The sequence below is a fragment of the Candoia aspera genome, chromosome 5 (genome assembly GCF_035149785.1).
Source record: "Candoia aspera isolate rCanAsp1 chromosome 5, rCanAsp1.hap2, whole genome shotgun sequence".
Taxonomy (NCBI): domain Eukaryota; kingdom Metazoa; phylum Chordata; class Lepidosauria; order Squamata; family Boidae; genus Candoia; species Candoia aspera.
In genome coordinates this window covers 96,986,803-96,999,954 of record NC_086157.1, presented here as the reverse complement: position 1 = coordinate 96,999,954, position 13,152 = coordinate 96,986,803, and the positions used below count along the sequence as shown (strand labels likewise).

Genomic DNA, 13,152 nt, shown 5'->3' with positions numbered 1-13,152 from the left:
CTTTTGACTATAACAATAAACTAGGCTAATATAGTTTTAAAACGACAGGAATGAGCCCTATATCTGTCATCCATAATTGGTCATTTTATGCCAATTTTTTAAACAAAAAGTATATCTCTTTGAGGCTGAAAGAATATTGAGATGAACAAGGATTCACAAGGGGTAGCTGAAAAATCTTTCAGCAATATTAGCTATGTAAATTTGAAGACTGCTTTTGATTCCATCTCAAGATTGCAAAGCTGCCATCTATTTTTCCTCTGTAAACAAAATGCTATATGTTATCTGGTTGTATCTGAAGAAGCCAGGAAAGCAGTTTAAATTGATCCCTGCCTCTAAAGTGTTTGCTGAGATTGTAGACTTGCTCCCAACTTGTTTAATTTATTTCTGAATGAACGGAGGGCGGCATATTTATGTTCTGTTCACCTAAACTGGTTGATTCCAGAATTCTGCTATTGCTTTTTGCAAATGTGGATGCTTGATTGTCTGTACCTAAAATTGTCCTGAAACAAATACTTCATGCATTTATAGGTTATTGTAGGGATAATTTATTGATACTCATCTTCACCAAAACCAAGAATGTATTATTTTTTAAATGTCTCTCTCTCTAAGAAACTGGGTATTAATGCTATCAAATGGAAAATAATTTAATTTGCACTTATTCCTCCTATTCTTGGAATTCACATAGCATAAGCATAGTCATTCAGTCTGCCTTAGGTAACACTAAGATCATACTTTAATCTTTTTTTATTATTTAAAAGAGAACAGTTTATGCGTGTTGCAGTACTAAAACTCTCTTTAATTAATTTATGGTATCTCTGCTTGGATTCTCTGTTCCAAATTTGCAGCAGAGATTGTGCTTTTGAGGTTTTTGTGTTCCCTATTTTGGGGTAACCAGATGCACAGCACTAGCAGTTTTTTATTTAGAGTCCTTTTTTTCTTTCTGTTGAATGTAGTGATTTGGTTTAAGCATTTAAACTTGATTATGTGTCACCCATGCGAGGGTATTTGTTCCTCTTTTAAGAAATACATTTTGGTCAAAAATGGTTTCTAATACCTTAGAATTACTAAACATTTTTCAAAAACCATCAGACAACAATTATTTTCTAAGAAAATTTACAGGCAGCATTGTGCAAAACCCATTATTCCAGAAACAACATTCTGCAGGACACCAAAATACTTCATTTCTCCTCTGGACTATGACATTCCAGAGATGAACCAAAAAAATTTTTGGAAGTTAATCTTCTAAATATGAAGTGAATGAAATGGGACCAGACCATATCTAAAATACCACAAATTGCTTCCAGTTTGGAAGCTTAACTTATGGGAAATCAGTGGACCCCCCTTGGAACAGTTGTATTAGTATGGTCCAAAGAAGAAATGGAAATTTGTATTCCAAAACATCAGATTTTGCATATAATTTGCAGCACCCACATGGTTTCTGCCCATTACTTCAGTTTTCTGTTCGATTTGGGGCTGTATTTTAATTTAAAATAAGCCATTGATTGTTGAAAAAAATCCTAGAAATTTGTTGGTTGGTTTTTAAATAATCTGCAAAAACATTTCTTTATTTTTATTTGCAATTAATTTTTTGCTTGACAATTACAATGAGAGAAGTATAATCTTGAAAAGAGTGATACAAATTTGAATAAATATTCTTTCCATTTATTTATTTTTCCATATTCTTAATATTTATTTCATATTTTCGTCTATACTTGTTTTAACTCTATAGTCCCTATTCATATTTTAGCTGTAAGCCCCTTTGAGTGTTCTTTCTGAACTGATAGGTGGTGTATCCGTCAAATAAATAAATAAATAAATTACTGTTTTTCATTTTATAATCCCTGACATAGTCATTAATAATGATCATTTGGAAAATTGTGGAAATTCTTGCAGTTGAGTATCTTGCCTCACATTGTATAATCAAGACCCTTTCTTACTTAGGAAGCATAGCACTAATCACAGGCATTTGCTGGGGAAATAATTGGTTGTCCTTGTAAAACTTCATTTTAGGATTTGAGAATGTATTCAAATGGCTTAAACCACAGCTGGAGGAAATCTCATTTCCACCCATTGCATTGTAATGCAGAAGCATAAGGTGATAAAATAGTCTTATTTCAGAACACTGCAGATTACATGAGCTATTGTGATGAAGGTGAAGGGTCCCCTGAGCAAGCACTGAGTCATGTCTGACCCTTTGGGGGTATGCTGCTTTCGCGACGTTTTCTTGGCAGACTATAGCGGGGTGGTTTGCCATTGCCTTCCCCAGTCATCACCTTCCCCAGCAAGCTGGGTACTCGTTTTACCAATCTCGGAAGGATGGAAGGCTGAGTCGACCTGAGCTGGCTACCCGAGAATCCAGCTTCCGCTGGGATCAAACTTGGGTTGTGGGGAGAGTTTCGGTTGCAATACTGCCACCTACCACTCTGTACCACACGAGGCTCTATATGAGCTATTACATCACTATATATTCCTTAGAAAATCTGATTTAAATCTATAATTGATTGCCTATAAAATGAAACATTAATCTTGAACACCTTTCCAATTCCAGTTGTATGGGTGTTTTCCCTCTTTTGCTGTATCACCAGTAGATGGAGAAAAAAAAAAGGCTGACATGCACCTCAAAATTGAAACGATAGAACTTTTTTGTACATGAAAAATACCATTTTGTTTCTTGTAGTAAGAGTACTAGGATTTGTTTACACTGGTGTTTCATTTGGGTCAAAAAAAATATGACTGAAAGTATCCACAGCACTTTCCTTTTTACCTGGATACAAGTAAGTATATCATTAAAAGCAAATTGTAATCTCTGAATTACATGAGTAAACCATTTATAATGAACCAAAAAGGTTGATGTTTATTGACCTGGAGAATGGCTAAATTTCTTTCTCAAAAATGGTATCACCACTTTGCAAGAGAACCTTGTAGAGCTATGTAACAAAAGTGTAAAAATTCATACTGAGAAACAGGTCTGCAGTGGCACATGGTTTCAGCAAATCATCTATGCTGCTTTGTTTTTTCCAGGTTGCAAGCTGCTATATAAACAAGATTTCGCAAGACGGTTAGGATTACGCTGCGTTACTTGCAATTATTGTTCTCAACTCTGTAAAAAGGGAGCATCTAAGGAACTTGATGGAGTAGTCAGAGATTTCTGTAGTGAAGAGTGTTGCAGAAAATTTCAAGACTGGTACTATAAGGTATTGCAATATTCAACCACCCCTTTTATAATGATTGCTAAGTTCGTATCTAAAGTCCTAGTGATCTACTTCCACATCATTATTTGTATATATACTTCTCTGTATTGTCTATTTTTCTATCCATCATAATTGAACTGCTGCTAAAATTAAATGAGATATATTGGTTAAATAAGCAGTTAAGATATTCAAATCTCAGTCATTTTTTCATCAATTATGGATATGATATATCCATTGAGTTCTATTTAAAGCTACAATTCAAGAAATAGGCCAATATTATGGTCAGGTTCTTTTGAACTGAATGTGGAACCAGAGGCTTATACTACAAACTTTTAACTACAACATTAATCTGGTTTTCTAGATGTAAATTGATCTAGAATATATCTGCGGTGATAACTTTTCTGAATGTGTTTTGCATAAATTCATAGGGATTTCCTTTTTGTCGGATTCTTGTTTTGTGTTTGTGTGTGTGCTTGGCATAATTCATAATTTCCTGTATTTATCAGTTTCTTGGTTTTTGCTATTGAGTGTGAGCAATGTGTAAAATGCATTTCGTTTTCTTTTGATAGTAGAGATAGCTAAGATGGAGCTAATTCATCTTCATTTGTCCTAGAAGTCTACAAAAGAAAGTGATCTAGCTTTTATATTAGATCTTTTCAAGGAACTTCCCATCTGGTTTTTTTCTGTCTTTGCTCAGAGCAAATGCAGTTTCTTTCCTTTCATCCTTTTAGGAATTTCTTTACTTTTTTTCCCCTTTTAAATTTGATTCTTCTATTAATAGCAGTGCTGTTTCAAAAATCACTTATATTCTTGTTTTTCTAGCCCCTATTTTCTTCTTCTTATGCTTCTCATAGCACCAACAGGAAAACGTCTGTTAAGTGTCTTTTGACCAAGCCACCATGGGAATTCCCACTGAAACTCTTCCCAGTATGTCTATTGCTATGGAAGTAGACTTAGCTCAGCAGAAACTTGCAATGGGGCAACCTTTCTGCAGCCACTTCAATCTCTTCTCAGGCTACTTCTGCCAAACCATTATGCACATTTCCTTGCCTAATTCTTCTCATCATGTACATGCCTATTCCTAAAGTGGCCATTTTCCTGTGATTGACTGACTGATTGATTGAAGGCAAAATATTAATAATATTGATTAGCTGTTAGAAAAAAAGACAGTGACTCCCTTTAAAAATGGTAGATAGTCCTCCACGTCATTCTCTGACTTCTCCTTTTCTTCACTTTCTAGTATTTAAATGAGTTCAAATTTTAAGTAAAGAAGCATCCCAGTATCAAAGATAGATTTAAAAAGCCGATTTTTGCCCTTTTGCATTCCTCTGAAGTGATTAACAATGAAATAATTTCTCTGCTCCATTCCTCTTAATCCAGTGATTTGTCCTGGTGCTTGCCATGCCATCTGCTCCATGCCAGATGTTGCTTTTTTTACAAAGGGACTATAATGGTCTCCCAGCGTGTATTGCACCTCTGTCTTTTTCTGATTATTACTGCATATTTACTGTGCTTATCCACTTCCAATTCAAGTGGACATCAATCTTCCAGTTGGTAGAAAGAAAAAGGTGATATAGAGACACTCCCCCCACCTTTCTTTTCTGAGAGAGAAAGAAACTGGAGAACAATTTAGTACAGAGAGAGATTAGACATACATATATACCCATCATGCTATTCCCTTTCAGAATAAGTAACATTATATGAAGAGTAAGAAATAGCAAAACAATTAAAGATATGAGAAAATACAGATGCAGCGAAAAGTATTGGTACCCCTCCACTTGTTCCTAAAGAATCTCAATTATTCTGTGATTCAATCACCCTAATTTCTACAGCAGTCACTCATATGCCTTTTTTCTCATTTATCACCTCTTTCACTCCATAATTCCATCAAGTAGAAGTGGCATCATGACATGACAATCCCTAAAGGCCCTCTGGAAGAATCATGTTTTCACCAGCTTTTGGAAAGTCAGAAGGGTGGGGGTGATACATGCTTTGGAGGGTATCAGAGGAGGGAGGCTGTCACAGAGAATGCTCCCTCACATTGTACTTCCTGGTAGATAGGTATCCTCAGCAGACACTTTATACTTTGTCCAAGTAGGACAAGAAGAAATTACCAGGGCATGCGCATGCATGTGCATGCACACACACACACACACACACACACACACACACAATATGGCCAAAGGTCCTCTATGACAGCAGCCAATGCAGTTTCCATCCTTTGCCCAGGTCTGAACCCAGACTTCTAGGGGTCCAAATAATCTGTATCCTCCAGAGCTCTTTGCAACTGCAGCCCCACCACTTTCTCAATAACCTTCTCTAAAAAGAAAAGATTAGAGATAGGAGGGGTAGTTGTCTAGTTTATTGGATCCAGGCTTGGCCTCTTGAGGAATGGGTGAATCAATGCTCTTTGACTCATTAGTTCTCACCCATTTGGTTCCTTAAGAAATTTATCCATCTGATACTTCTTAGCCCAATAACATCACATAGATTTTATTCCTACAAGCATTACCAATGCTTTCCTTGTCAATGAAAACAAATTAGCCTTTCTTGTAGACTTAATTTTGTTCAGAAGAGTATGAGAAGTCAGTGTCCTTTTTGAATTTGTTAAGTTCTTATTTTGCTGCTTACATTTGTCTATACTACAGAATTGGAGAGGATTTTCATAGGTAAGGATATACTACCAGAAGCCTCAGTCACATGATTTTCTTCTCTGTACAAGTACAAGGCATTATTCAACCTTGGAAAACTCCATAAACCAATATTGCATTAAAGCACGTATGTAGCAGTAATTGTTTTTCCAAATCATTTTAGCTAAAAACATCATTGTTTTTAAGGCTGCAAGATGTGACTGCTGTAAAATTCAAGGAACTCTTAAAGAGAAAGTACAGTGGAGAGGGGAAATGAAGCACTTTTGTGATCAGCATTGCCTTTTGCGTTTCTACTGTCAACAGAATGAACCAAATATGGCAACACAAAAAGGACCAGAAAACTTACATTATGGTATGTTCCTTTTACCAACAACTCAGTACATTAAACTTTTTTTAACATTTCAAAAAATGGCAGGCCATATAAGCTTCTCCTTTCTAAAATCAGATAACAGGACATACTTTACTTCAACATAGAGACAGGATTACTGGAGGACTAGATTATCACACTTCAGATGAAATTGGCCAGCATAGTTAACAGCCTAGCTACCCAACTTAACAGTGTTCCCCCCAAAAGGAAGGTGAGCATGCCACTTTCCCCACACTTAGAAAGCTAATTGTTCTGAGAACAACTTACTGCTTAACCTTATACTGGGTAATCTATAAAACTGAATAATTAAGTAACATTACTAGGATAAAATATTGTTGTGCTTATCATCTACAGTTTAATATAAATAACAAATTATGTTAAGGTTGTTGTCTTCTGTTTATAGATCAAGGTTCCCAAACTCCCCGAACAAAAAACACAGTAAGTAAATCATAATATATCCAAAATTTATTCCTACAACAAAATTCCTCATAACTTGTGGAGAATTGTATACTGTATTCTGTCTTAACCCATATAAGGGTATAGTAAATACCTACAAATTCCTCCTTATCTGCTAGGATGCAGATAATGCATATTTTTAATATTTTTAATATTAAAAAAAATATGAAAAGATGTGACAGGTTGTATTTATTCATGGGTATTTTCAATATTGTAAACTGATATAAGTTACACTGAAAAAACCATACATTTATGCCTTGATGTTCTATGGCTTCAACTGTTAAATACCATAAATATGTAACTGTTGAAATAACATACAAATATAACTTTGTAAATAGTAACAAAATACACATTTATGTTAATGAATTAATTGTGTAGTAGATTAAGTAGAGCTGATTTGTTTAGAACCCAAAACTATCATTCTCCATGAAAATGATGAATTAAGGTACATCATTTTTGAAAAGAGTTAGCTCAGGGCTTTGAGAGGTTTTCTCCATTCCTTCATGGATTCTTTTTCTCAAATGAATCTACCTCCTGAAAAAGAAGTTGAAATGTACTGTATTTTATCATTTGATTTTTTAAAAAAATTACTTACATTTTAATTTACAGGGATCAGCCCCACCTCCTTCCCCTACACCAAATAAAGAAATGAAGAACAAAGCAGTTCTCTGCAAACCACTAACAATGACAAAAGCTACATTCTGTAAACCCCACATGCAAACAAAATCTTGTCAGACAGGTATTTATTTAATAGAAGCGGCTCTTCTTATATGGCATTTTGTCATGGCATTCAATTATGGTTGGGTCATTTTATGGCATATATGCAGTGGTGGCAAGTAACATTACAAATTGTCTTTTGTTGTAGATGATGACTGGAAAAAAGAATATATCCCTGTGCCTGTTCCAGTACCTGTATATGTACCTGCTCCTATGCATATGTATAGTCAAAACGTTCCTGTTCCTACAACGGTTCCTGTTCCAGTAAGCTAGGTTTCAATCTATATTTGAATTACATTTTTCTCTCCCTTGAAGATAGGTTCTACTAGAATTCACCATACCAGCATTGCTTGAGAGTGCTTCAGAGATGCTGGAATCAGTCCTATCCTGGTGTGAGTCATCTTAGCTTCAGGACTACTTCCCAAAAACAGAGCAGACAAATGGGAAGAGGTTTAGGCCACAGATGGGGAATCTGGTAAAAAGGTGGAACGGTAGAACGGTAGATAATAGGACAGCAGGCAAGCTTCATGAAGAATCACCCTAGGATTCCAGAGGTGAAATGGTGATCAGGGATTGGCTAAAGCTTTGTAAGAAAATTAGGTATCTGCACTCTAGGTCAGCTTAACTGGCAAAGTTTATTATCAAGTAATTGTAAACTTGATGCAACAGCTTCTTCTAAATAAGCTGCTGGTAAAAGGCTTGTAAAAGATGAAGAGGCCCAGTTAAGGCCTCACTCTAAGCATCTTTCAGTTGTATATAAGATGGAAATATAAGACGGAAAATTAAGAGAAAAAATCCTATGCTGTAACATCTATGTCTTGCTATTGATATCCCAAACTAGAACATGGATTTTAAAAAAGAGACAAATGTATACCAGAAGTGACATTTTCATTTTAAAACAAATTATTTTCTCAAAAATATATTCAGTACTTTAATATTTAGCTACATTTAACATGACTTCAATTATATCATCTACTCTTGCATTCTTAAACAATTTTCAAAATTCTTAAACTCTTTATGGCTTCTTTTTCAGTAATTTTCTCTTTAAAATTAACATATATATATTGCAATCGTTTCAAGTCCACTCTTTATCACATCACATCACATCTCATCACTGTCATTCCTATACAGTTCTACTTCCACCATTCACCTGGAACAGAGTGAAAAGAACTCCATCATAGAATGCCACAGGAGTGATTGGGTTGTTATGGGAAGTATGAAAAGGATGTTTAGCGGGTCATTGCTTTTATTTTAATTCCATACAGTCTGCTGGAGACTCCTGTTTTCAACCTCTTCACTCACTTCCAAAGCAACTTTTTATTTATTTCTATCAAAATTACTCTTAATTTCAATAGTCTCTTGTCCTTTAACTACATTCTTTGCAACTCTCTCTCTCTCTCTCAATGCACTTTAATACATTTTCAGCTTTTGTACTTACACTGTATGCACTTTTTCTCATCTACCACTTCTTTTGTTTTGTCATTCCACTAAACATCCTTTTCATACTTCCCATAACAACCCAATCACTCCTGTGGCATTCTATGATGGAGTTCTTTTCACTCTGTTCCAGGCAGCTTTCAGATTCCTTCCTTTGTCTGATTTCTGTTCTTCCTATTAGGGGATTATCTTCTAAGACTTTTCAAACAGAACTCATACTTTCTCTTCTTGCAACTGTTCTACTTTCATTCTAGTTTCTGTCACATTCCTTTGTCCACTTCCCATTACACTTGTATCCTTCACTAAGAGGAGAGAAGGTGTAGTCTAAGCTATCAGCCTAAGTACTCATGCCAGAGGTGGCATTCTCTGTTTATTTAGATAGTACTGGTTAGTGTTGAAATTCTGGCCAGTATGCCACAAGCACAACCAGTGTTTGAACCCATGCATGTTTATGCTATTGTAAATAGACCAGGATCTCTTACTTGGAGGGTACCTTTCAAATCAAAATACTGTGGCCCACATCCCACCAACTCAGAGGTACATACAATAACTCTGATATTGTTAAACATTATTAAATTCTACAAGGGCTTTATCCAGTTCTGCTCTGTATTTTATTTGATAGGGGCACTTAACAAAGTCCTAATTTTATGATTCCTATACTAGGTTCCAGTTCCAATTTTTCTGCCAACCACACTGGATAGCAGTGAGAAGATACTTGAAGCAATAGAAGAAATAAAAAATAAAAATCCTCCCAGTCCTGAAAAGGCTTCAGATTCATTGAATGTAACAGAAGAAATTTATGAAAAAAAAGAGCATGTAGAACCTGCAGAGCTCAAAAGTATGTCTTTAATTAATTTATTTTTTTGCAAACTTTACTAGTATTGGTGGTCTGTAGGTCAAGTCATTCGTTTTTCTGTCATAGTAGGGCCTTCGTCCTTCTTTGAGTATTTACTTAGAGCAGTATAATGTTTGTATCAGTCACTAGTATAGTATACAGCAATTTCTGCAATTGCAATAGGCATGTTGAGGTAGTTCGGTCATATAGTGAGAATGAATGAGGAATGAATCTCAAAACAAATATATGACTGAAGAATGAGTATGTTGAGAGGAAAAGCAAGATCTAGAAAATAATGGCTTCATGGTTTAAATTAGTGCATGGAGATAGTAAAAGTGAAGATGGTTTGCAAGGATGGAAAGGGATGGAAAGATATAGTGAAAAGGGCTGGTGTAAACTAGACTTAGCTAGATTTTCTTTCTTTGTCTTCCTTATAATTTCTTTGGCTTGCCATTTCTTACTCCTTTTCTGCACTTACAATATTGCTTACCCTGGAAGGGAATAGTATAAATGGTATTATATCTTCATGTATGCTATGCCAGCATTGTATTAATTTTAATATACTCTTCGCATTGGAGCTCAGAGTGGTGTCTACTAATCAGGCAAAATGGTATTGCCCTGTAGAAGATGTGCATAAATAAAATATCCATTCATTCCAAAGCATGATAAACCTAAAATGTACTTCTCTGAACCTGAAATAATCCCCATCAGTTCTTGAGATTCAAATCAGTGAAAATTGGTGAATCTTTATCCTGAACGATAAAGATTTTTTCAAAATTCTAGCAGCTTCTGTTTTTTTTCTCCCTGATTACTCTTGTACAGGGAGGGTTGTGCTGGCAGTTTCTATTGCACAGTGTTATTACATTTTAGATATAATTGTGATCAGAAAAATAAATATGATTACTATAATGCCCATCAAGCAACAAAAGGCACAGGTGAGGAAGGCATATTTCCCTGTCAACTTCCCCAGAAAGGAGACTCAAGCAGTTCCTTTTGTTGACTGTTAGGGCAGCAGCAGATATGAGTGGATACTGACAGTCAAGAACGTAGTACCTAAACCTAGGAGAAAACCAACCCTGAGTGCCAAGGTGGAGCCATTGGAATCTGAACAAACTAAACAGCAGTTAGGATAGTATTGATGATTTTGTTTCTTTCCACTTTTTTAATAATTATTCTGGAAGAAATGACTGAGCACTACTAATAGCAAACCCCTCTATCCTAAGGGATGAACTAAATGGGGAGCTGTTCTTGTAGCAGCTGAATACATTGCCACCCATAGCATAGCTAAATCTAGATATTAGATTTGAGTGTTTTCCTCCCTGGAACTGTAATTTCTTGTATGTGGGTATATACTTCTGGATATGAGGATACACATACTACAAACTTGAATTTCTATACTGGTAGTATCTTTGGTCTGCATAGCCTTGGTATTTCATGAGGGTATTGTAGGAGGTCTGTAGTGCAATTACCAGAATGGGGCCGGGGGGAGAGAAAGAGAGAGAAATGGGTATAGGTATTCAGTATAATGGACAAAACTTAACTGTAAGTTCTAATACTCTTTTGTTTGGTTTTGGTATCTCATGGACACTATCTGGGAAGAGGATTGTGTATATCATGGTGCCTGTGGGCGTTGTGTTGTTTATTTGTGGCTTCTATGGTAGGCCAGAAGAGCTTTCAGTTATGTAGTGGTCCAAATATATCACTTCATCTAATTTTCACCAGCCTTGATACTTTTTTCATTCTTTTGAAATGCAGTTTTTCTTGAATGAATAGCCTTTTTCTTTCCTTAAATATTACCTATCACTTTAATGTATAAAGGTCTATTTAAATCAGATATTTTTGTATTTTTGCCTGCTTTTGCTGCCCTATGACTCTGAATCATCTTTATTGAATATTGCATTGATTATACCAAAAAGAATGGTAACATGTTTGTTTTTCTTTGATTTTAGATGTAATAACTGAGATAGAATTGCTTAATTCTGTGACAGAAACACAGACAAGCTTGTCTGATGTTCCATACGAGCCAGTTCTTGATATTGAGGTTGATTTTCCAAGAGGTTTGTATTTATTTATTTATTTATTTATTTGATTTACTCCCTGCCCATCTCACTCAGAGAGCGACTCTGGGTGGGTTACAGTACCTAAATGTATATTAACTTCTTAAAAGAATAGCATAATTGTTAACTTGGTTTGTTTTTTAAATTATTGCTTCTGTATCACCATGAAAGACCTGGAGTATATTATTATTATTATTATTATTATTATTATTATTATTATTATTATTATTATTAGATTTTTAACTCAAGATTTTTCAGAACTGCAATATTCCAGGGATAGAATCAAACAAATAGATAAGCTAATACTTTTGGAGGGAAAAGTAGATGGTCACAGAAGCTCTATTCAATTAGCAAAAAAAAAAAAAGACCTTGTGCTGACTGCGGCTCAGATCACAAATGCTTCTTGCAAAATTAAAATTTAAACTTGAGAAAAACATCAGACCAACAAGGTATATCAACAGTACCCTGTATGATTATGCAGTGAGGTTGAAGAGAAGACTGAATGGATTATATTTGATCAATAGTGCCTAAAGAACTCTGAACTGAAATTTGTGATATCATTAAGGATGAAGCAAACAAAAATATGCTGCAATTCAAAACCCAAAGGAAAGCAAAATGGCTCCCTGCTGGTACACTGAACGTAGCTGAAAAAATATGGAAAGGAAAAAGCAGCAGAGACAGAGGAAATTTTGCCCAGCTAAATGCTAAATTCTGGAGAAGAGCAAGCAACGGCATGCAAAGAAATAGAGGATAACAATCAAATAGGGACAACAGATTTATTTAAGCAAAATGCAGAAATTAAAGGAATATTTTGTGCAAAGATGGCCACAAGAAACCCCAAAAAGGCAATGAGAAAGAGAATTACAAATATAGACAAAATATTATGGTGCTGAGTCCTCACACTAAAGAGCACATATAGTTCCCAGCTGTAACATAAGGCTGTGAAAGCTAAATTGTCAAAGACTAAATGAAGTAAAATCGATGCTTTTCAATTGCAATGCTGCAGGAAATTGTTGAGATAATTATTTTTATTCATTCATTCATTTTATATGCCGCCTGACTCCCAGTGATTCTGGGCGGTTTACAAATTGTTTAAAACCTTTAAAACAAGAAAACAACAAAAGATAGTAAAGATGGCACAAATGACAAACCTGGATGGGAACAAGAAAAAACCCACGCAATCTAAAAGGGCCTTCACTCACCTTCACCAAAGGACTGGCAACAAGCCCGGTCTTCAGGGCTCTTCAAAACACCAGTAGGGTGGGGACCATTTAAAGCTCAAGGGGAACCTCATTCCAGAGGGCAGGTGCTGCTACAGAGAAAACTCACTTCCGGGGTCCTGATAGGTGGTATTGTTTAATTGAAGGAACTCGGAGCATGCCAACCCTGCCAGGAAAATGCCTTGAGTCACAAGAAAAACAAATCAATCAATACTTACATG

At 35.4% G+C, this 13,152-nt stretch overlaps 1 protein-coding gene across 10 annotated transcripts in view; it reads left to right on the top strand.

The window, feature by feature from the left end:
• Positions 1-13,152, top strand: part of ZMYM2 (zinc finger MYM-type containing 2) — an 80,017-nt gene that overhangs the window by 55,742 nt on the left and 11,123 nt on the right. For all 10 annotated transcript variants that reach the window (XR_010068100.1, XM_063305779.1, XM_063305786.1 and 7 more), the window contains 7 exons: positions 3,022-3,194; positions 6,029-6,194; positions 6,613-6,647; positions 7,275-7,404; positions 7,531-7,646; positions 9,483-9,657; positions 11,604-11,711. Coding sequence is in view for 9 of the 10 variants with exons in the window: in XM_063305779.1 (XP_063161849.1) it covers positions 3,022-3,194; positions 6,029-6,194; positions 6,613-6,647; positions 7,275-7,404; positions 7,531-7,646; positions 9,483-9,657; positions 11,604-11,711 (903 nt within the window). In the remaining variant the exon portion in view is untranslated. The remainder of the gene's footprint in view (positions 1-3,021; positions 3,195-6,028; positions 6,195-6,612; positions 6,648-7,274; positions 7,405-7,530; positions 7,647-9,482; positions 9,658-11,603; positions 11,712-13,152) is intronic.